The sequence below is a fragment of the Chelon labrosus genome, assembly GCF_963514085.1.
Source record: "Chelon labrosus genome assembly, chromosome: 16".
Lineage (NCBI taxonomy): Eukaryota > Metazoa > Chordata > Actinopteri > Mugiliformes > Mugilidae > Chelon > Chelon labrosus.
This window is the reverse complement of record NC_140349.1, coordinates 7103917-7128797: the sequence shown is the minus strand read 5'-3', so window position 1 is coordinate 7128797 and position 24881 is coordinate 7103917. Positions and strand designations below refer to the sequence as shown.

General features: G+C 40.5%; 3 protein-coding genes across 3 annotated transcripts in view; all 3 read right to left on the bottom strand.

Annotated features, from left to right (window-relative positions):
- Window positions 1-24881, bottom strand: part of eva1bb (eva-1 homolog Bb (C. elegans)) — a 40949-nt gene that overhangs the window by 14726 nt on the left and 1342 nt on the right. The gene's annotated exons all lie outside the window — the stretch shown is intronic.
- On the bottom strand, window positions 714-7133 carry LOC311501937 (protein OSCP1-like). The gene is made up of 11 exons (XM_084564009.1): window positions 6024-7133; window positions 5836-5865; window positions 4921-5075; window positions 3911-4078; window positions 3636-3716; window positions 3443-3546; window positions 2663-2791; window positions 2523-2577; window positions 2079-2227; window positions 1107-1167; window positions 714-988 (listed from the first exon to the last, which is right to left on the bottom strand). Exons 1-11 carry the CDS (start codon window positions 6133-6135, stop codon window positions 866-868), a joined length of 1167 nt encoding a protein of 388 aa, XP_084420135.1. The 5' UTR covers window positions 6136-7133; the 3' UTR covers window positions 714-865.
- LOC311500972 (protein OSCP1-like) lies at window positions 11735-24482 on the bottom strand (the record flags this gene model as incomplete). Its single annotated transcript, XM_084562611.1, has 8 exons — window positions 11735-12547; window positions 12917-12971; window positions 13056-13184; window positions 13605-13708; window positions 14837-14917; window positions 15678-15845; window positions 16549-16602; window positions 24276-24482. 8 exons carry the CDS (start codon window positions 24480-24482, stop codon window positions 12389-12391), a joined length of 957 nt encoding a protein of 318 aa, XP_084418737.1. The 3' UTR covers window positions 11735-12388.

The window sequence follows — 24881 nt, the reverse complement described above, 5'->3', positions numbered from 1 at the left end:
GTTTTATAGCTATTTATTACAAATATATTCATAAAATTTATGCAGTGAAGATTTTTTGCACAGATTATTCCATACTCCAAGAGCCTAATTATAAAACTGACAAAAACCCCTTCAGAAATAATAAGTGTATGCTCCTGTTATTGTTTATTTAGTGTGTGTGGAAATAGAGATTTAGTTACTGAGAGTTTTAGCAGGGTCAACAAGAAGGTTTTCAGTTTTCTTAACACCAGCACGACAGCGCTCTCTGTAGGCTGCTGCACAAAACTAACAAACTCCTTTATTGAACCACAAAAGGGTCTCATAAACATCTCAAAGAACACGGAGCTTTAAAAGTATGTAACACAGATGATTTATGAGTTTAGTGCAGAAAAGGGATAAATAAATAAAATTTGCCATGCAAAATATTTGTCATACAGCATATATTTTAACATTAATATTTCAATTAACCAATTTTTAACCGTTTCCTGTCAGCTCCCAGTTCCAAAGTAATACTTGCATAAATAAAACTGAATTAATAACTTCCAGTATATAAAAACAAACCACCATGGACATAAATATTCAAATTAATGCTTTATTGTAAACATAAACTTGTTAGAAAATTAACACTAGAATATTGCTTGTTTATTGTCCATTCATATGGTACTTTTCCAAAGAAAATTATGTAAACAAGTATTGTCTAATATCAGTTTCAGATTTTATGTTTATCTGTTTAAAGGTAATCAACAAAACTGTGAAAACTGCACATTTCTACATTCAGTGGAATGTTAAGTCGACGTAGACACAGCGTGATTTTATTTAGCTTCCTGTATTTTGGCCTCAAAATTAAAATAATCTCATTAGTTCAGTGATAAACGGAGAGTCAGAGTCACAGGTCGTCCATCATGGCCAGCAGCTCGTCTCCTTTGTTGCCGCTTTGATTTTCAGGGTGCTCGTCTTTTTCCGCAAACTGTCCGGCGATTCGAGCCAGCTCAGTAGCAGCCTGTTCATCCTGAATCAAACACACACAAATAAACAAGTGATGCAAACCAGTGGCTCAAAGCTCATCTCTGTAAAAGCTTAATGTATAATAATGATGAGTGATATGAGCTCAGAGTAAGAAGTATTACCTGCATTGCTTGGATATTTATCACTCCAAACAGCGACTCCTCAGCTCCTCCTGAAGCTCCTCTGTTCAACAAAATAAAAGTCGTATATGTGGAAATTAGTGCTAATTTAACTGCACAGAATAGGTATATATACACTACCGGTCAAAAGTTTTAGAACACCACACTTTTTCACAGTTTTTCTGAGAGTTAACGCAAGCTGTTAACTCTCAGAAACTTGTCCTCTGATTCAGTTGTGGCTTTGGGTCTGCCAGACCTCTTCCTGTCAGAGTTTGCCCCAGTTTCTGAGTGTCTTTTGATGGTGAAGAAAACTGTACTCACTGACACCTTGACTTTCTTGACTTGACTTTCTTGTATTGCACTATTTACGCCAGGAGCTACCACACAAAATTTCGTTATGTTCTCACATAATGACAATAAAGGATTCTTGATTCTTTCTTTGCAATTTCCCTGAAGGAAAGACCTACATTTTTAAGTGTTATGATGGTCTGTCTCTCTTCCATTGTTAATTGCCTTTTTCTAAACATTTTTGTAGCAACACATTACTTTCTGCAGTACAATACTGTTCACCTGATGCTCATGAGGGTCTGGTACCACAATGTGTTCCGACACTGCTTTAATGCAGACAGAGGGGGTTGTAAGTAACCAAGAAAAGTTGGAACACCTCTAGGAATTAGTAGCACCAGCTTTCAAGGCATATAATTCAACCTTCATTGCTGCAGAACGGCTTTAAATTGTTAACCCACTTCGTGTTCCCTGAAAGAGGCCTTTTTGTATAATTCTGAAATGTACATTATTCTTCAGTTTTGGGTAACCAAACCTTTTTTTTTAACCTCTGGCTGTTCAGTACTTACCTTTGTACCATTTCAAGCTATTCATTGGACTTGCACGACCTGAATTGCAATAGACAACTGGAAAAATTAGGATGTTCTGAAACTTTTGACTGGTAGTGTATATAAAAAAGAAGCAACTCACGCCTCCTCCTCCTCCTCCTGGTCTGTGTTAAACAGGTTGATCCTAAAGCCAGCTTCAGCTTCAGGCATGTTCTCTGCCTTCATGCTACCCATCAGACGAGCCAGCAGGTTGAGCTCCTCCTTGGCCAGAAGGTTGGGTGTGTCGTCTGACTGCAGCAGGATGAAGGAAAGGTGAGCAGGGGAGATCACACATTAGTGTAAAGGCTTCAAAGTGTTCAAAGTGTTTTTAGAGCTTTTTTCCTCTAAAAACTGCTGCTTGACACAAACAAATATTGCCATGAGACCTTTAAGATTGAGCAGGAATAGTGTAATTGTGTGGGTTTGAAAGCTATGAGTTAATTCATCAACCTTATCTTAACATAAAGCAGTCCTGGCTTGTTAATCTGAAGTCTGAAGGAATTTCGCCAAACTACAAATGTCAGCAATGAATAATCCCCATTATTACCTTAACAGAGGGGGTCTTGGTTGTGTGTGTCTCCTCTGGATGGTCCGCTGTGTACCTTTAATTAAAGAAAGCCAAGCACTGTCACCCACATGTTTGTCAGCATGTGTGCATCATTCATGATTCCCATATACAGCACATACATGTTCATGCCCAGTCTGATCACTCTGTCGCCATGCAGCTCAAAAGACCCCTCTCTGATGGGGCTGGTGTAACTTCCTCCAGTGTCGAACTCGCGTCGTCTCACCTCTCTGCCCTTACTGTCAAACGTCCTGTGGGAACAAGAAGACGACGGTTACACTCTGAACTATTGAGATTGTTTTTGAAGTCAGAGACTAATGAGTGACTAATGACCAACTAATGACTAACTAGTGAGACTAAATGTGAGGAAAGTTTTCAAATTCAGACGTGATGGCTTCTCAGTGGAGCCTTTAAATGGAGACCTGCCCAGGGTGTACCCCACCTCTCGCCCAATGGCCGCTGGGTTAAAACACTAAAACGAAGGGAAAACTTTTGCACTGATGCCTGGGCCGACTGGGCCTTTCTGTGTGGAGTTTGCATGTTCTCCCTGTGTCTGTGTTCGTTGTCTCCAGGTACTCCGGCTTCCTCCCACCGTCCATGTCTTTGGACGGTTCATTGGTGATTCTAAATTGGCCGTAGGTGTGAGTATGAGTGTGAATAGTTGTTTGTCTCTCTGTGTTAGCCCTGTGATAGACTGTCGACCTGTCTAGGGTGTACCCCAAGCGGTTACAGAAGATGAATGAATGAATGAATGAAAGAACCCTGATCTAGACATTTCAATGTAGCCACGTGTGGTGCCAAAAATGAAAGGAAGGTGTTGCACTGGTTGCATGTAAATGATGCAATAGCCACACTAACAAAGATGCTAGCTAGAAAAGCTGGACAGGACTTTCACATCATACCTAATAAGTCCTGGAACATCAACCCCATGAGGAACCGGGCCTGCAGGAGCCATCGCAAAACGTCCGTTGGGATTTTGGATTTTAATTTTTAGGTAAAGCGACACCTAAGACGAAAGGGAGATCAAATTAAATAACCACTTTAATGTTGTATTTTAATCTGACGTGTTTCGGAGGAGTGATGTTGAAGACTCACTCGAATATTCATGTCTTGAAAAAATATGAGCAGCGTCTGTCTGAGAAGCTGGAATTCACCTTCTGATAAAGATGAGTACACCTACGTCAGGAAAAAGACAACTGGTTACACAGGAGATAAAGACAGATGACAAAAACTGACAGCTGGAATCTAGAGTATGGACCTTACAGTACAGACAGTGCAGTCTACTGTGTTAAGGATAATGTGTGTCAGAGATTTCAACTTCTCTAAACAGCGTTAGGTAGTTTATTCAGAGACAATTGTCTGAACAATACCTCAATGATTTTCCTGTGTGTTTCATTCACTTGATTCACAACCACAGGCGTGTCTTTTACAAATTCCTTGATGGTATCTATGTGATTGTACGAGATGAGCAACAGATCTTTTGGCCGTGGGCAAAGGAAGACCTGATATTTGAAAGCCATGATCATCAGTTCGTAAAGCTATAGGTGGAAAAAAAGGAAACAAAGACAAGTCAAACTTTAAAGACATGACAAACCAAATGTTTTTACTTTTTAACAACATTCTCTAAATTGATTTGTAACTAGAAAAACATTAATATTAGGATTTTAGACCGAATTAAAACAAGGATGTAGCAGTAACCTTGAGTTATTTTAAAGTTTGATTCAAAATAACTGAAATATTTTATCTCAAACTTTTACCTGGTAAAATAAAACCAATAAATTGTCCACTTTCCCCCTTTTAATTTAAATACAGTATGTCATTTAAATCTAAAACAATCTGGAGTCAAAACCAGCTAGTGCTATACTCTGATGACCCAGTTAACTTTAACAAGAATTTAGATAGTCTTACTTTCCTCTACATCCCATTTTGGCCTACTTTAACTGTGTAATAACAATAGAAAATAGATTAATAATTAATTTACAAGCTGTTCTGCAATTAGAGACTAAAGATGAAGAAAGTTTTAGCTTTAGCTACGTGACTTTAGCTATATGACTAGCTAGCTGATGCTTGATTTAGCTTACCTAGTTCAGCTTTCTAGCTAGTTGTCCAACAGTTTTTGCAATTTTTTTTCCCGAGAACAATCATTTCTTTGTGTAATATTTTTTATTTACCAAGGCTCTTTCTTAGTCTGACAGTGGATATACTGTATATCACTTTATTGTAGCAGTATGGCATGCATATCATATCCATCTCTGCAGCAAAACACAACATATTTACACCTCAAATTTCACTCCTCTGTAGTGATTTCACAAGTCTGTATGAAAAGTGTCCTTTTACTGGGACTATAACAAAAGAGTGAAGAAGATGTTGATGCTCGTACCCTGTCCATGCTGGCTGGGTTCAATCTCATGATGGAGGCGTGTGCTAGCCGAGTTAGCACCGTTTTCATTGTCCGTTGAGAATACAGCTGTTGAGGTTTGAGGAGTTCTTCCATGAAAGGTTTACTAAACATGGTCCCAACGATGTCGTTCATAACTGTTTAAATTGGGAAGGAACAAAAAAATAGGTGTTTAATTTTGTACTATAAAATTTTGTACTATTTTTCTGCAAAATCCATGAAAATGAAAAAATAGTAGAAATATTGATATCCCAGGCAGTTATCACAGTATAAATGTAGTTTAGCCATAACTGTAGTTCAGTATAGTAAAATAAACTATATCCTGATCATTGCTAGTAGTAGTGTGTGTTTTTCTGCCATTATTTTTGACAGTAGCCTATTATTAAAGTCGCTAATTAAACATTAAATAAGTCCTTAAATCAGTCAGTATTAATACATTTAATACATTTAAATCCAATATTTCATTTGAATGTAAAACACACAAAACTGAAGTCAAAAACTAAAATGGAAGTTAGCTCTACTCTGCTTAGCTCATTACCGTTAGCAAGAATTTAGCTAGCTTCAGGTTTTCCCCTCTATCACATTTTAGCCTACTATAGTTGTGTAATAAAAATATAAATTAGATTAAGAATAAGTATTTTACACGCTGTTTTGCAATTACAAACCAATGATTAAGAAACTTTAAAATTTAGCTACATGACTTTAGCTACGTGACTAGCTAGCTGATGCATCAGTTAGCATTCCTATTTACGTCTATTAGCTAATTGTCCACTTCTTCTGGCATATTTTTCTATTTTTATCAAATTATTACTTTATTACTATAACTACTTAGATTCATTAGTTCTTCATCTCACAGTGGATATACTATAAATAAAAGTAGCAGTATGGCATGGATACCTCTCTTTCTGTCATTTTCTGACCACACTCCTGCAGCCGAGTAAGGAAGACAAAGAAAATGTTCAGGTTCATTTAGGGTGTTTTGCATAAGGAGTATGAAAAGCACATTTAAGAGCTATGGCTCGTTACGGAGAGGGATGAGTGGGAGCTAAACAAACCTACCTACTAAGCCTGTCAGCCACCTCTACCTTTCTCTGAACTGTCCTCAGACGTGTTGAGAGCTCGCAGTCGTTGGTCCAGTATGTAAAGCATCTCTCCACCGAGATTAATGAAAACCAAGGGGAGAGTTCTCACAGACATCTTGCAACGACCTGAAAACGTATTAGCTCCTGCTGGCAAAAGCTGGTTCAGAATCGGGCATTAGAAGGAATGTAGGTGTTTGCATATGAAAAGCAAAGGTCTCATAATTTCAAGGCAATTATCTGATTGCTCCTGTAGTGAATTACCACTAGTTACTGTATTGCTGCTTGATCATGCTTCTTGCAGATAATGTTCCCCACTAAGATGCAACAGGTGGCTAGGAAGAGGATCAGCAGTGATCAAACCCAAGCCTATTGGCCGGGATAAGGATGACGTGTCAAGACTGTACAACCAACCACAGAATGTAAATGAGTACTGCAGTGCATCACAATGTCAGTGCTGAAAATGCCTGTTCCCATCAACTCGTTAAATACCAAACCCAAAAATACCAATCGTACGTGAACATCTGAAGAAAATTCATGGATGTGTGATTACACAATAGGCTATTAACCACTGATGTTGAGCGATAAGGCCTGTCCCCAACTCATCCTGGAGGTGCTTTCTTCTTCTTTTAAATCTTAGCATAAATTCATACTTTGGGAAACTTATTTATTTGTTGAAGCTGGTTTTTCATACCTGAGCAACAAACCCTAAGTAGTTATGTTCACTTAGTCATAGACTGGGGTCATGGCAAGTAATCTCATAGAGAAAACAAGGTTCTAGGAAGTCATTGTACCTGGCTTAGATAAAGTGTTTTTCAACCATTGTGCTGTGGGAGATCATCAGGTGTGCCTTGGGAAATTATCTAATTTCACCTAATTGGTCTAAAAAACATTTTTTTGAAAACAAGTAATTATTATCTGTAAATAATATGCCATTGTCAAGTGTCTGTGTATATATATATCTGTGTACCTATAGGCCGAGAGCTGTGTTCATCCAAACATGCCCAGGTTTCACACGGAATGAGTAGAAATATGAAAGATCATAAGACTTTTTTCTTTGTGTTTATTTGATTCCTATCCAAGACACTTTGACAAGAATGACTTTATATTGTTAATATAGGCTACAGAGTTTAATTTTTTTTTTTTTTTTAACATTTTCAGTTGGTGGTGTGCCTTGTGATTTTTCAATTAAAAAAAAACGTACCTTGGTTTAAAAAAGGTTGAAAAACACTGGCCTAGATAACACGTAGTAGTTATTGTTTTATTGGTTTTTTTTTTTGTTTTTTTTTGGTGGCAGACGAGTTTTATAACAGAGCCAGGCTTGCTGTTTGGTTCTGGTTACAGTATTTACGCTAAGCTAGTTGGCTGCCAGCTGTAGCTTTGGTAAATGTGAATTCTTTTGCTTGTCTTGGCTTGTCCTCATGGGTTCGACATACAAACAGCCACTACAACCAGTTCTTTTGATTTAACCCTAATGGTGCAAAACCAAAACAAAGAAAATACATAAATAAAATAAAATAAAATAAATCCAGTACTAAGCAGTAGTGTTCTCTATGTTAGATATGTGCTGCAGTAATAGGGACTGTAGTGAAGACTCTTACATGCAGTGTATGTAAAGGATATCCAGCTGAACCGGCTCGCGTATCTCCCAGACCAACCCTAAAGCCATATCTTCTTTTACGCTCACCACTTTCACAATGTTTCCTTCTTTGTCTCTCTCTGTAAGGATCATTCTAAATAAAAGATTAGACGGACAAACATGCAAATGAGGGTTTATCTTTATCCTCCCTGTGACTGCAGCTCATTGCAGGAGAGACAATTGCGAATTGTCACAGTCATGTCGAAAGCTTCTCGGGACAAGTGCACAGTTTGAAAAATTGACAGCTGAGAAAATAATGTTAAAACTTCTACAACAAGAATCTGGATTAATCCTATCCTCCTGAGTTCTCCGGACCATAGATTAGCCAACAAACCAATTATGGACATCTATCATTACCTCTGGCTTTTCTCTGTGTAAGTCCAATATAATATTACTTGTTGCATTGTTTTCTTGTTGTTGAAAAGCTATTCAAACATTTGTTTTTTGACTGAAAGAATGATTTTGTTTAGTGAGTCTAATGTCTTTCCTTCCATCAGAATGACCTACTGTTACTCGCTAGGTTTCAATGACAAACCAGCTCTACATGCAAGCTCTTATAACACGGACTGGATGAAGGAGATACCTGATGACACGCCAGTATCTGCTATCTCCATTCCTGGAACACAGAAAAGCTTACATGTTCCTAAATGTCAGATTTGGACTTTGGAACAGCAACTTTACGTAGGAATACGGTACTTTGATCTGCATACTGGGTTTTTGTGGCCTAACAAAAAACAAATTTATATCCGGGATGGTCAATGGACACATTGGAATCATATGACTTTTGATGAAGTTCTCAGGAAAATATTCAAATTCTTGGGAGACCACAGAGACGAGACGGTGCTTTTGAAAGTAACCTTACATAGGTTTTTTCAGGACACAGGTGTGCAGTTGATAAAGAATTTAATTGGAAAGTACAAAAATAGAATATGGACAAAGGGGGCAGTACCAGAAATGAAGAAGGCAAGGAACAAAATAGTTTTTCTCCAGAGTGACAAGTTTAATGTTGGAATAAAATACCATGAATCACTTTTATTTGAAAAAACAAAAAGAAGTAGTATTGAAGAAAGACTTAAACAGATGGAGAAACACATCTGTCTTCCTCATATTGTCCTGACTGAGACCCCCACCGCCTCATTTTTTAGCAGTCTTGAAACACTGGCTAAAAAAGTTAACGAGAAGATTTATACCTTAGTGAGGGGACGAAAACAACGCTACTCAAACCAAGGTTGCTTAGGTATTTTAAGCATGAACTTTCCCAGTGCTGATCTTATTAAAAACATAATTCAACTCAAACAATGTGGCTGTGGAAAAACTGCAAATACTGTACCAAAAATGCCAGGGACTGTGCAAAATTCAGAACCAACAACTGTACCCATATTACCAAAACCTGGGCAGGATTCACAAACAACACCAGAACCAGGAACTGTGGAAGAGTCAGAAACAACACCAGAAATGCCAGGAACTGTGCAACATTCAGAAACAAGACCTGCACCCACATCACCAGACTCTGGGCAGGATTCACAAACAACACCAGAAATGCCAGGAACTGTGGAACATTCAGAAACACCTGCACCCACATCACCGGGACATGGGCAGGATTCACAAACAACACCAGAAACGCCAGGAACTGTGGAACATTCAGAAACACCTGCACCCACATCACCGGGACATGGGCAGGATTCACAAACAACACCAGAAACGCCAGGAACTGTGGAACATTCAGAAACACCTGCACCCACATCACCGGGAGATGGGCAGGATTCACAAACAACACCAGAAATGCCAGGAACAGTGGAACATTCAGAAACACCTGCACCCACATCACCGGGGGATGGGCAGGATTCACAAACAACACCAGAAACGCCAGGAACTGTGGAACATTCAGAAATACCTGCACCCACATCACCGGGACATGGGCAGGATTCACAAACAACACCAGAAACGCCAGGAACTGTGGAACATTCAGAAACACCTGCACCCACATCACCGGGACATGGGCAGGATTCACAAACAACACCAGAAACGCCAGGAACTGTGGAACATTCAGAAACACCTGCACCCACATCACCGGGACATGGGCAGGATTCACAAACAACACCAGAAACGCCAGGAACTGTGGAACATTCAGAAACACCTGCACCCACATCACCGGGACATGGGCAGGATTCACAAACAACACCAGAAACGCCAGGAACTGTGGAACATTCAGAAACACCTGCACCCACATCACCGGGACATGGGCAGGATTCACAAACAACACCAGAAACGCCAGGAACTGTGGAACATTCAGAAACACCTGCACCCACATCACCGGGAGATGGGCAGGATTCACAAACAACACCAGAAACGCCAGGAACTGTGGAACATTCAGAAACACCTGCACCCACATCACCGGGACATGGGCAGGATTCACAAACAACACCAGAAACGCCAGGAACTGTGGAACATTCAGAAACACCTGCACCCACATCACCGGGAGATGGGCAGGATTCACAAACAACACCAGAAACGCCAGGAACTGTGGAACATTCAGAAACACCTGCACCCACATCACCGGGACATGGGCAGGATTCACAAACAACACCAGAAACGCCAGGAACTGTGGAACATTCAGAAACACCTGCACCCACATCACCGGGACATGGGCAGGATTCACAAACAACACCAGAAACGCCAGGAACTGTGGAACATTCAGAAACACCTACACCCACATCACCAGAACCAGAAACGCTGGAAACGGTCCAAGATTTAAAACCATCAACTGAACCTACACCAGCCTTAACAACGCATCAGCCAAAACGGCATGAACCACAGCTGGTGAGTCCACCAACACCTGTAATAGATTTATATCCTTTTCTCCCAAACATCCCTCCTCAAATAGAGATCAAGCCAGAGCCACAATGGAGAAGTCGTAATTGTCTTCGAGGGTAAATCAAGTGATACAGTTAACACTCAAGGTGATTATATCAAGTTGTAAAGAAAACTGAAGAATTGTGTTTGGTGCCATGAACATGAATAAAATGTTAAAGATTAAATAGCAACATGTTGTCATATGATTTACTGATTTTGTCTAACATTCAATCTTCAAATAGCTATTTAATACACTACACACCCATTAAATCACACATTTATTCTGGCATTTGTTTGTAACATACAATAAGAAAATTAAATATATATATTTTTTTCCTGTTTCTATTTAATTGTCATTTATATTTTATAACTTGTTGAATTTAGTCCAACAATTCAAATTCCTGACCTTCTTTGGCAAAGAAAAACAAAGACGCCATATGCTATGTCATTTTTATATTTTACAATAAATGTTGGATGCTAGCCAACCTGTTCCCACAGATTCTCAGTTATTTTATTTTTTTCTACTATATAGCCCTGGAGAGGTTTGTAAGTTTCTGAGACTGATTTTTAAGCCATACAGTTCTTCAGATAAGACTTTATTGATCCCTGAGGGCAAATTTAGTTGTTACAAGATGTTATTTGTTCGTATGTTTAAATGATATTTGTTCTGCCTCCTCCCAAAACAATCTCGGCTGAAGGAAGTCTTGTTCTTAACACTGTAGAAGTATGTTACCCTTTGGTTGTGAGAAAATCCTGTCTAATTGCAGTTACAATTGTTGGGAATTCATTATTGATGCATAAAGCATTAATAAAGTTGTACCAAAATTGGTAAAAGTAAAGCTGTAAGTGATGCACACTATTTACAACCCGTTACTACCCACTAATGAAGTGGACCCGCTGCTCACAGCTGCAAAACATTAAACTAATTATGGATGGGAAGTGAAACGGCTCCAGGAACATCCGAAGTTTAACTGGCAGTTACGTTTAAAAGTAACAGTTTTGTCTGCTAATATAAGATGTCCAAGTTTGTTCATTTCTTGTAGTGCAAAGAGAGTCAGTGCTTTTGGGACGTCCGACTCCACCCTGTCCTCCTCTGCAACGCTCTCCTCCTCATCCTCGTCCTCATCTTCCTGGCTGGACTCCTTGAGCTGCCTTCTCTCAGGGGACGGAGGAGGCCTGTTGGGGCGGCGAGCCCTGCAGGTGATGCCGGCGACCAGGAGGCTCAGCGCCATGAAGAGCCCGAAACAGACACCTATCATGAAGAAGAGCACACAGCTCTCTGGTTTGGCTGAAAGCACAGCACAAAGAAGTTAATTTACTAGCTATAATCAATGTTAAATTAATGTTCTGTAAAGCTAAACTAGCCTTATAGCTATTTAGCATACAGTCTGTTAGCTTAGGTTAGCATTAAAGCACAAAACTTAGGTTGACATAAATACTCATGGGTTAGCAAAACCTTCAATGTTGCTTTAGCATAAACGTTCCAAAATTAGGTTAGCATAAACCTTGAATCTTAGGTTAGCATAAAAACTTCCATCTTAAAATATAGCATAAAAACTAAAATCCGCAGTTGGCATAAAAACTCATAAGTGGTTAACATCATGATCCTCAGGTTAGCATGAAGACTAAAAACTTAGCAGAAGTTAGCAGTTGGCAGAAAGGCTTAAATCTAAGGTTAACATAAAAACTAGTTAGCATAAAAACGTGACAGTAAGGTTAGCATAAACATAATACAAATTCTGTTAGCAAAAATGCTAAAATCCTAAGTTGGCATGAAAACTTTAAACATTAGACTGCTATGAATTTCTATTTCTATATTCAGTGAAATGTTAAGTTGACGTAGACACAGCGTGATTTTATTTAGAAAAAAAGAACCAACTCACTCCTCCTCCTCCTCCTCCTCCTCCTGGTCTGTGTTAAACAGGTTGATCCTAAAGCCAGCTTCAGCTTCGGGCATGTTCTCTGCCTTCATGCTACCCATCAGACGAGCCAGCAGGTTGAGCTCCTCCTTGGCCAGAAGGTTGCGTGTTTCGTCTGACTGCAGCAGGATGAAGGAAAGGTGAGCAGGGGAGATTACACATTACTATAAAACAGGCCCACTCAGGTATGAGTGGCAACGCCATAGTTACAGTAAACCAGCGTGATAGTGTGCCAGCCTGCACAATATCCTGGAGGTGAACTGTGAGTGGTATAACTTCAATCATTTGTGTTTATGACTTCTCTAGCTACTCTTAAATGTACATGTCTGCTTAGATTTAACCTCTAAGAGTGAGCGGGAACAGTGGAGTTGTTGGCTTGAAAGTTACAATTTAATTCATCAACCTAATCTTAACATAAAGCAGAATCTGAAGTCTGAAGGAATTTCGCCAAACTCCAAATGTCAGCAATGAATAATCCCCATTATTACCTTAACAGAGGGGGTCTTGGTTGTGTGTGTCTCCTCTGGATGGTCCGCTGTGTACCTTTAATTAAAGAAAACCAAGCACTGTCACCCACATGTTTGTCAGCATGTGTGCATCATTCATGATTCCCATATATATACATACATGTTCATGCCCAGTCTGATCACTCTGTCTCCATACAGCTCAAAAGACCCCTCTCTGATGGGGCTGGTGTAACTTCCTCCAGTGGGGAACTCACGTCGTCTCACCTCTCTGCCCTTACTGTCAAACGTCCTGTGGGAACAGGAAGATGACGGTTTAGATTATTCTTGTTGTCAGAGGAAATACAACCAAATATGAGGAAAACTTTCAAATTCAGACATGTTGTCATCTCAGTGGAGCCTTTAAATGGAGACCTGTCCAGGGTGTGGAGTTGTCGTTTTTAATAGGTTTTTATGCTATTATGTTAGTGGTCCGGCCCGCTTGACATCAAATTTGACTGTATGTGGCACCTGAATTAATATAAGTTTGACAACACTGATCTAGACATTTCAATGCAGCCACGTCTGGTGCCAAAAATGAAGGGAAGGTGTTGGACTGGTTGCATGTAAATGATGCAATAGCCACACTAACAAAGATGCAAGCTAGAAAAGCTGGACAGGATTAATGTTACATTATCTGATTGTATTTGACTGAATTTATTTCACATCATACCTAATAAGTCCCGGAACATCAATCCCATGAGGCACCGGGCCTGCAGGCGCCATCGCAAAACGTCCGTTGGGATTTTGGATTTTAATTTTTAGGAAAAGGGACACCTGAGACCAAGGATGAAATTTTGATTTCAGAGGTGGGGGGAGACACAAGTATTTTTAATAAAACTCTAATCTTTCAGTTCACCGTTTTTTCTAGTAGGGCTAGTAGTTCTTCTAGTTTTCTACTAGCTACTTTTAAGTTTAATGTTCCCTTTTCTGGTTTCACTGGTTGTAAAGCATGTAGCAAAACATTATCACCCAATTCTGTGTTTCACCTTGTTAGTCAACTTCACTCCAACTCAGGATGCATGACATCAACAGTGGGACAATCAGGGGTGCAACAATCATCAATTTTGATGATACGGTTATAGAGGAAATAACGCAGTTTCACAATTATGAGTTTGGATGTATAAAATCACATTTGTATATATTGTATTTTTCCCTTTTTTAATAATAACAATAATAATAATACATTCAGCACTTTCAATAGAACTAATACACTTTACAAGATTATTGAGAGCTTTGTAAATGATGAGGAGGATCTTGAAGTGGATATGCTGCTTTATTGGGAGCCAGTGAAGGTGTTGCAGGATGGCTGTAACGCATTTCTTTGAGTAATTTACACTTTGACTTCTAAAGAAGTCTCTTATGTCCACTTTTTTAGACATCCTGGCTTCGCCTAATTACCAAACACACTTACACACGCACGCACGCACATGCACACATGGACACCGATTCAAATGTTAATGTAAATGAAACCTCTGATATTACAATCCTGCTAGCTGACGTGATCCAGGCAGAACAAACGCCCAATTTACAGTAGCAGCTGCAGATTAATAAGGACTCCTGACCGCAGATTCGCAGACAGGTGTGCAAGCAAGGTGGAGTGACAGCGGGGACGGGCAATCACACAAGAAACGGCAGAGCCAATGGAGGAGCTTGTGGGCGGAAACAGGCTTTAGCTTGAGCGGCCGTTTTCCGTTTGGTCCTAGTGCTTGACATGTCTCTGTTTACTATACCACAACATTGTTTCAGGATGGTAAAAACTGCAGGGGACCAAAACGGCCTTTTGAAAAAGTACAGGGGACATGCCCCCCCTCGGTGCCTGAGACAAAAAGGAGATCAAATTAAATAATCACTTTAATGTTGTATTTTAATCTGACTTGTTTCAGAGTGATTTTGAAGACTCACTCGAATATTCATGTCTTGAAAAAATATGAGCAGCGTCTGTCTGAGAAGCTGGAATTCACCTTCTGATAAAGATGAGTACACCTACGTCAGGAAAATGACAACACACAGACACAACATACAAAAAAGCACAACAACGTCTCCACCTGCTCAGGAAACTCAGGTGTTAAACTTGGTTTACCGCCCCCTCATCGAATCAGTTCTCACTTTTAATATCTCTTCCTGGTACAACCAACTCACCATCAAACACGAAACAAGACTGTCACGCATAGTGAATCATGCTGCCAAAATAACTGGCTCCCCCCAAATCCCCCTATCTGAGCTGTACAGCCGCTCTGTGATCAGAAAAGCCAACCTGATCACAGAGGACCCCTCCCACCCCCTCCATTACTCCTTCCAGCTACAACCATCAGGCAGGCGTTTTAATGTACCACTGGCCCGTAAAAACATCTACAAGAAATCCTTCATCCCCTCTGCAATAGCCATACTGAACAGCACAAAATGAACACCACAGTCAGCTGATACCTCAACACCCCATGTCCTGTTTGTATATGTCTGTGTGAATGTTTTTCTTGTGACTGGAGCCTTGTAAAAGACAATTTTCTGTAACCTTGTGTAACAGACAATAAAGTATTATCTTATCTTATTATCTTATCTTATCTTATCTTAACTGGTTATACAGGAGGTAAAGACAGATGATAAGAACTGACTGCTGGAATCTAGAGTATGGACCTTACAGTACAGACAGTGCAGTCTACTGTGTTAAGGATAATGTGTGTCAGAGATTTCAACTTCTCTAAACAGTGTTAGGTAGTTTATTCAGAGACAATTGTCTGAACAATACCTCAATGATTTTCCTGTGTGTTTCATTCACTTGATTCACAACCACAGGCGTGTCTTTTACAAATTCCTTGATGGTATCTATGTGATTGTACGAGATGAGCAACAGATCTTTTGGCCGTGGGCAAAGGAAGACCTGATATTTGAAAGCCATGATCATCAGTTCGTAAAGCTATAGGTGGAAAAAAAGGAAACAAAGACAAGTCAAACTTGACATGACAAACCAAACAATTTTTACTTTTTAATAGCTTTCTCTAAATGTTGTTATTGATTTGTGACTAGAAAAACATTAATATTAAGATTTTAGACCGAATTTAAACATGGAAGTAGCAGATGTTATTTTGAAGTTCGCTCAAAATAACTCAAAAACTTTATCTCAAACTTTTACCTGGTCAAATAGAATTAGATTAGATAGATTAATAATAATTCATTTACAAACTGTTTTACAATTAGAGACTAAAGAAGAAATTTTTAGCTTTAGCTACTTGACTTTAGCTACGTGACTTTAGCTATGTGACTTTAGCTACGTGACTAGCCAGCTGATGCTTGATTTAGCTAGTTGTCCAACAGTTTTTGCAAGTTCTTTCCCGAGAACAGTCATTTCTTTGTGTAATATGTTTTATTTACCAAGGCTCTTTCTTCATCTGACAGTGGATATACTGTATATCACTTTATTGTAGCAGTATGGCATGCATATCATATCAATCTCTGCAGTAATACGCAACGTATTTACACCTCAAATTTCACTCCTTTGTAGTAGCCGAGGGCGCTACCTTAAAACAGGGTAGAGTTCATTGATTTCACAAGTCTGTATGAAAACCACCCTTCTTTCACTGGGACTAACAAAAGAGTGAAGAAGATGTTGATGCTTGTACCCTGTCCATGCCGGCTGGGTTCAGCCTCATGATGGAGGCGTGCGCCAGCCGAGTTAGCAACGTTCATTAACTGTTCATTAAAACCAGAAATATTGATATCCCAGGCAGTTATCACAGTATAAATGTAGTTTAGCCATAACTGTTGTTCAGTATAGTAAAATAAACTATATTCTGATCATTGCTAGTAGTAGTGTGTCCGGCATTATTTTTGAGAGTAGCCTATTATTAAAGTTGCTAATTAAACATTAAATAAGTCCTTAAATCAGTCAGTATTAATACATTTAATACATTTAAATCCAATATTTCATTTGAATGTAAAACACACAAAACTGAAGTCAAAAACTAAAATGGCAGTTAGCTCTACTCTGCTTAGCTCGTTACCATTAGCAAGAATTTAGCTAGCTTCAGGTTTTCCCCTCTATCACATTTTAGCCTACTATTGTTGTGTAATAAAAATCGAAATTAGATTAATAATATTTTACACGCTGCTTTGCAATTACAAACCAAGGATTAAGAAACTTTAAGATTTAGCTACATTGCCTTTAGCTCCGTGACTAGCTAGCTGATGTATCAGTTAGCATTCCTATTTTAGTCTATTAGCTAATTGTCCACTTCTTCTGGCATATTTTTCTATTTTGATCAAATTATTACCATAACTAATAATAATTCGTCACGGAGAGGGATGAGTGGGAGCTAAACACACCTACCTACCAAGCCTGTCAGCCACCTCTACCTTTCTCTGAATTATCCTGTGACGTGTTGAGAGCTCGCAGGCATTGGTCCAGTATGTAAAGCATCTCTCCACCGAGATTAATGAAAACCAAGGGGAGAGTTCTCACAGACATCTTGCAAAGACCTGAGAAGGGATTAACTCCTGCTGGCAAAAGCTGGTTCAGAATCAGGTATTAGAAGGAATTGAGGTGTTTGCAGATCAAAAGCAAAGGTCTCATCATTTCAAGGCAATTATCTGATTCCTCCTGTAGTAAATTACCATTGATTACTGTTTTGTGACTTGATCATGCTTCTTGCAGATAATGTTCCCCACCAAGATGCAACAGGTGGCTAGGAAGAGGATCAGCATTGGTCAAACCCAAGCGTATTGGCCGGGATAAGGATGACGTGTCAAGACTGTACAACCGACCACAGAATGCAAATGAGTACTGCAGTGCATCACAATGTCAGTGCTGAAAATGCCTGTTCCCACCAACTCATTAAACACCAAGCCCAAAAATACCAATGTCCTGGAAATACACTTAGATCTGCTTCTTATTTCGGAGGGCAGGTCAAGAGTTGACAACAATTCAGTTCCTCGTTCACTGACTGAAAGTCGAATTCTGAGTAAAGACGTTAGTTGACGCCTTTTACCTTTAAAACTCGTCGACCATTGTTCTGTATGTAACTCTTGTCTCATCGATTCAACCAAAATTACCAAGAGTTGTACAAGTTCACAAGAACTTGCTCAAAAGTTAAGAGATATTCTTTTTAAGTAAAGAAAAAACCCAGCCCCGTCAGTCTTTGCTACTTCCCATTGGTTGATAAACACTTGTACATTAATGAGTTCAGGGTTTTTCAGAGAAAAAGCAAATGAAGAAAACTGTTCAAACCCTCACCCCCCACCAACACACACACTCAAACACTGAGCAACAAACCCTAAGTAGTTATGTTCACTTCATAGACTGGGGTCATGCCAAGTAATCTCATAGGGAAAACAAGGTACTAGGAAGTCATTGTACCTGGACTTGATAACACGCAGCAAGTTATCGTTTTATTGGGTTTTTTTTTGGTGGCAGGCGAGTTGTATAACAGAGCCAGGCTTGCTGTTTGGTTCTGGTTTCAGTATTTATGCTAAGCTAGTTGGCTGCTAGCTGTAGCTTTGGTAAATGTGAATTATTTTGCTTGTCTTGGCTTGTCCTCATGGGTTTGACATACAAACAGGCAATACAACCAGTTCTTTTGATTTGACCCTAATGGTGCAAAACCCAAACCAAAACAAAAAATAAAAAATAAAATGAAAAAAACTCAATCCAGTACTAGGCAGTAGTGTTCTCTATGTTGATATGTGCTGCAGTAATAGGGACTGTAGTGAAGACTCTTACATGCAGTGTATGTAAAGGATATCCAGCTAAACCGACTCACGTAACTCCCAGACCAACCCTAAAGCCACATTTTATTATACGCTCACCACTTTCACAATGTCTCCTTCTTTGTCTCTCTCTGTCTGGCTCATTCTAAATAAAAGATTAGACGTACAAACATGCAAATGAGGGTTTATCTTTATGCTCCCTGTGACGGCAGCTCATTGCAGGTGAGACAGTTGCAAATTGTCACAGACATGTTGAAAGCTTCTCGGGGCAAGTGCACGGTTTGAAAAACTGACACTTGAGAAAATAATGTTAAAACTTCTACAACAAGAATCTGGATTAATCCTATCCTCCTGAGTTCTCTAGACCACAGATTAGCCAACAAACCAATTATGGACATCTATCATTACCTCTGGCTTTTCTCTATGTAAGTCCAATATAATATTACTTGTTGCATTGTTTTCTTGTTGTTGAAAGGCTATTCAAAAATTTGTTTTTTGACTGAAAGAATGATTTTGTTTAGTGAGTCTAATGTCTTTCCTTCCATCAGAATGACCTGCTGTTACTCACATGGTTTCAATGACAAACCAGATCTAAATGAAAGCTCTTATAACACGGACTGGATGAAGGAGATACCTGATGACACGCCAGTATCTGCTATCTCCATTCCTGGAACACATGAAAGCTTATCATTACATGGGATACCTCTTGTTAAATGTCAGATTTGGACTTTGAAGCAGCAACTTAACGTTGGAATACGGTACTTTGATGTTCATGCTGGGATGTGGTGGCACCAAAAAGAAGTTCATATCCGGGATAGTCACTGGATGCATGGGCAGCAGAAGACTTTTGATGAAGTTCTCAGGGAAATATTCAAATTCTTGAGAGGCCACAGAGACGAGACGGTGCTTTTAAAAGTAAACTTACATGGGTTTTCAAAGGACAAAGCTGTGCCGTTGATAAATGATTTAATTAGAAAGCACGAAAATAGAACATGGACAAAGTTTGCAGTACCAGAAATGAAGAATGCAAGGAACAAAATTGTTTTTCTCCAGAGTGACACGTTTAATGTTGGAATAAAATACTATAAATCACTTTTATTTGAAAAAGACAAAATAAGAAATATTGAAGAAAGATTTAAACAGATGGAGGCACACATCTGTCATCATCATCACATTGTCCTGACTGAGACCCCCACCGCCTCAGTTGTTAGCAGTCCTAAAACACTGGCTAAAAAGGTTAACGAGGAGATTTATAAGTTAGTGTTGCAAAAAGAACGATTCTCCTCAAACGAAGGTTGCTTAGGTATTTTAAGCATGAACTTTCCCAGTGTTGAAGTTATTAAAAACATAATTAAACTCAAAGAATGTGGCTGTGTAAAAACTGCAGAGACCAACGAACCAACAACTGCACCCACATTACCAGACTCTGGGCAGGAGTCACAAACAACACCAGGACCAGAAACTGTGCAAGAGTCAGAAACAACAGCTGCACCCACATTACCAGACTCTGAGCAGGAGTCACAAACAACACCAGGACCAGAAACTAGGGAAGAATCAGAAACAACAGCTGCACCCACATTACCAGACTCTGAGCAGGAGCCACAAACAACACCAGGACCAGAAACTGTGCAAGAGTCAGAAACAACAACTGCACCCACATTACCAGACTCTGAGCAGGAGTCACAAACAACACCGGGACCAGAAACTAGGGAAGAATCAGAAACAACAACTGCACCCACATTACCAGACTCTGAGCAGGAGTCACAAACAACACCAGGACCAGAAACTAGGGAAGAGTCAGAAACAACAACTGCACCCACATTACCAGACTCTGAGCAGGAGTCACAAACAACACCAGGACCAGAAACTAGGGAAGAGTCAGAAACAACAACTGCACCCACATTACCAGACTCTGAGCAGGAGTCACAAACAACACCAGGACCAGAAACTAGGGAAGAGTCAGAAACAACAACTGCACCCACATTACCAGACTCTGAGCAGGAGTCACAAACAACACCAGGACCAGAAACTAGGGAAGAATCAGAAACAACAACTGCACCCACTTTACCAGACTCTGAGCAGGAGTCACAAACAACACCAGGACCAGAAACTAGGGAAGAGTCAGAAACAACAGCTGCACCCACATTACCAGACTCTGAGCAGGAGTCACAAACAACACCAGGACCAGAAACTGTGCAAGAGTCAGAAACAACAACTGCACCCACATTACCAGACTCTGAGCAGGAGTCACAAACAACACCAGGACCAGAAACTAGGGAAGAGTCAGAAACAACAACTGCACCCTCATTACCGGACTCTGAGCAGGAGTCACAAACAACACCAGGACCAGAAACTAGGGAAGAGTCAGAAACAACAACTGCACCCACTTTACCAGACTCTGAGCAGGAGTCACAAACAACACCAGGACCAGAAACTGGGGAAGAGTCGGAAACAACAACTGCACCCACATTACCAGACTCTGAGCAGGAATCACAAACAACACCAGGACCAGAAACTAGGGAAGAGTCAGAAACAACAGCTGCACCCACATTACCAGACTCTGAGCAGGAGTCACAAACAACACCAGGACCAGAAACTAGGGAAGAATCAGAAACAACAGCTGCACCCACATTACCGGACTCTGAGCAGGAGTCACAAACAACACCAGGACCAGAAACTAGGGAAGAGTCAGAAACAACAGCTGCACCCGCATTACCGGACTCTGAGCAGGAGTCACAAACAACACCAGGACCAGAAACTAGGGAAGAGTCAGAAACAACAGCTGCACCCGCATTACCGGACTCTGAGCAGGAGTCACAAACAACACCAGGAGCAGAAACTGGGGAAGAGTCAGAAACAACAACTGCACCCGCATTACCGGACTCTGAGCAGGAGTCACAAACAACACCAGGAGCAGAAACTGGGGAAGAGTCAGAAACAACAACTGCACTCGCATTACCGGACTCTGAGCAGGAGTCACAAACAACACCAGGAGCAGAAACTGGGGAAGAGTCAGAAACAACAACTGCACCCGCATTACCGGACTCTGAGCAGGAGTCACAAACAACACCAGGAGCAGAAACTGGGGAAGAGTCAGAAACAACAACTGCACCCGCATTACCGGACTCTGAGCAGGAGTCACAAACAACACCAGGAGCAGAAACTGGGGAAGAGTCAGAAACAACAACTGCACCCGCATTACCGGACTCTGAGCAGGAGTCACAAACAACACCAGGAGCAGAAACTGGGGAAGAGTCAGAAACAACAACTGCACCCGCATTACCGGACTCTGAGCAGGAGTCACAAACAACACCAGGAGCAGAAACTGGGGAAGAGTCAGAAACAACAACTGCACCCGCATTACCGGACTCTGAGCAGGAGTCACAAACAACACCAGGAGCAGAAACTGGGGAAGAGTCAGAAACAACAACTGCACCCGCATTACCGGACTCTGAGCAGGAGTCACAAACAACACCAGGAGCAGAAACTGGGGAAGAGTCAGAAACAACAACTGCACCCGCATTACCGGACTCTGAGCAGGAGTCACAAACAACACCAGGAGCAGAAACTGGGGAAGAGTCAGAAACAACAACTGCACCCGCATTACCGGACTCTGAGCAGGAGTCACAAACAACACCAGGAGCAGAAACTGGGGAAGAGTCAGAAACAACAACTGCACCCGCATTACCGGACTCTGAGCAGGAGTCACAAACAACACCAGGAGCAGAAACTGGGGAAGAGTCAGAAACAACAACTGCACCCGGATTACCAGACTCTGAGCAGGAGTCACAAACAACACCAGGACCAGAAACTGGGGAAGAGTCAGAAACAACAACTGCACCCGGATTACCAGACTCTGAGCAGGAGTCACAAACAACACCAGGAACACAAACTGGGGAAGAGTCAGAAACAACAACTGCACCCGCATTGCCAGACTCTGAGCAGGATTCACAAACAACACCAGGACCAGAAACTGGGGAAGAGTCAGAAACAACAACTGCACCCACATTACCAGACTCTGAGCAGGAGTCACAAACAACACCAGGACCAGAAACTGGGGAAGAGTCAGAAACAACAACTGCACCCGCATTGCCAGACTCTGAGCAGGAGTCACAAACAACACCAGGAGCAGAAACTGGGGAAGAGTCAGAAACAACAACTGCACCCGCATTGCCAGACTCTGAGCAGGAGTCACAAACAACACCAGGAGCAGAAACTGGGGAAGAGTCAGAAACAACAACTGCACCCGCATTGCCAGACTCTGAGCAGGAGTCACAAACAACACCAGGAGCAGAAACTGGGGAAGAGTCAGAAACAACAACTGCACCCGCATTACCAGACTCTGAGCAGGAGTCACAAACAACACCAGGACCAGGAACTGGGGAAGAGTCAGAAACAACAACTGCACCCACATTACCAGACTCTGGGCAGGAGTCACAAACAACACCAGAACCAGAAACGCTGGAAACGGTCCAAGATTTAAAACCATCAGCTGAACCTACACCAGCCTTACCAACGCATCAGCCAAAACGGCATGAACCAGAGCTGGTGAGTCCACCAGCACCTGTAATAGATTTATATCCTGTTGTTCTCCCAGACATCCCTCCTCAAATAGAGATCAAGCCAGAGCCACAATGGAGAAGTCGTAATTGTCTTCGAGGGTAAATCAAGTGATACAGTTGACACTCAAGGTGATTATATCAAGTTGTAAAGAAAACTGAAGAATTGTGTTTGGTGCTATGAACATGAATAAAATGTTAAAGATGAAATAGCAACATGTTGTCATATGATTTACTGATTTTGTCTAACATTCAATCTTCAAATAACTATTTAATACACTACACACCCATTAAATCACTCATTTATTCTGGCATTTGTTTGTAATATACAGATTAAAGAAAATTAAATATATTTTTTTCCTGTTTCTATTTAATTGTCATTTGTATTTTATAACTTGTTGAATTTAGTACAACAATTCAAATTTCTGACCCTCATTGGCAAAGAAAAACAAAGACGCCATATGCTATGTCATTTTTATATTTTACAATAAATGTTGGATGCTAGCCAACCTGTTCCCACAGATTATTCCCACAGATTATTTTATAATTTCTTTTCTACTACATAGCCCTGGAGAGGTTTGTAAGTTTCTAAGACTGATTTTTAAGCCATACAGTTCTTAAGATAAGACTTTATTGATCCCTGAGGGCAAATTTAGTTGTTACAGCAACGTTAGTTGTTACAAGTTGTTATTTGTTCGTATTTTTAGATGATATTTGTTCTGCCTCCTCCCAAAACAATCTCAGCTGAAGGAAGTCTTGTTCTAAATGCTGCCGAAGTATGTTACCCTTTGGTTGTGAGAAAATTCTGTCTATTTGCAGTTACAATTGTTGTTACAAGTAAAGCTGTTAGTGATGCACACTATTTACCCCTATTACTAACAACTAATGAAGTGGACCCGCTGCTCACAGCTGCAAAACATTAAACTAATTATCGATGGGAAGTGAAACGGCTCCAGGAACATCCCAAGTTTAACTGGCAGTTACGTTTAAAAGTAACAGTTTTGTCTGCTAATATAAGATGTTCAAGTTTGTCAATTTCTTGTATGTCAAGTGCAAAGTAAGGACTCTCTTTGAACTTGACATACAAGAGTCAGACATCCCAAAAGGTCCGACTCCACCCCGTCCTCCTCTGCAACGCTCTCCTCCCAATCCTCATCCTCATCTTCCTGGCTGGACTCCTTGAGCTGCCTTGTCTCAGGGGACGGAGGAGGCCTGTTGTGGCGGCGAGCCCTGCAGGTGATGCCGGGGACCAGGAGTCTCAGCGCCATGAAGAGCCTGAAACAGACGCCCATCATGAAGCAGAGCGCAAAGCTCTCTGGATTGGCTGAAAGCACAGCACAAAGAAGTTCATTTACTAGCTATAATCAATGTTAAATCAATGTTCTGTAAAGCTAAACTAGCCTAATAGCTATTTAGCATACAGTCTGTTAGCTTAGGTTAGCATTATAAAGCACAAAACTTAGCTTAATAAATACTCATGGGTTAGCAAAACCTTCAATGTTAGTTTAGCATAAATGCTAAATGCTGAAACTTGAATCGTAGGTTAGCATAAAAACTTCCAACTTAAAATATATAATGACTAAAATCTGCGGTTGGCATAAAAACTCATAAGTGGTTAACATCATGATCCTCAGGTTAGCATGAAGACTAAAAACTTAGCAGAAGTTAGCAGTTGGCAGAAAGGCTTAAAT

Excerpts from the sequence above, each read along its gene's own strand:
- LOC311501937 (XM_084564009.1), bottom strand. The coding sequence starts at position 6,135 with ATGTCTGTGAGAACTCTCCCCTTGGTTTTCATTAATCTCGGTGGAGAG. Across the intron at positions 4,079-4,920 it reads ACCCAGCCAGCATGGACAGG|CTTTACGAACTGATGATCAT; the intron begins GTACGAGCATCA and ends TTCCACCTATAG. Across the intron at positions 3,547-3,635 it reads TTCAAGACATGAATATTCGA|GTGTCGCTTTACCTAAAAAT; the intron begins GTGAGTCTTCAA and ends CTTTCGTCTTAG.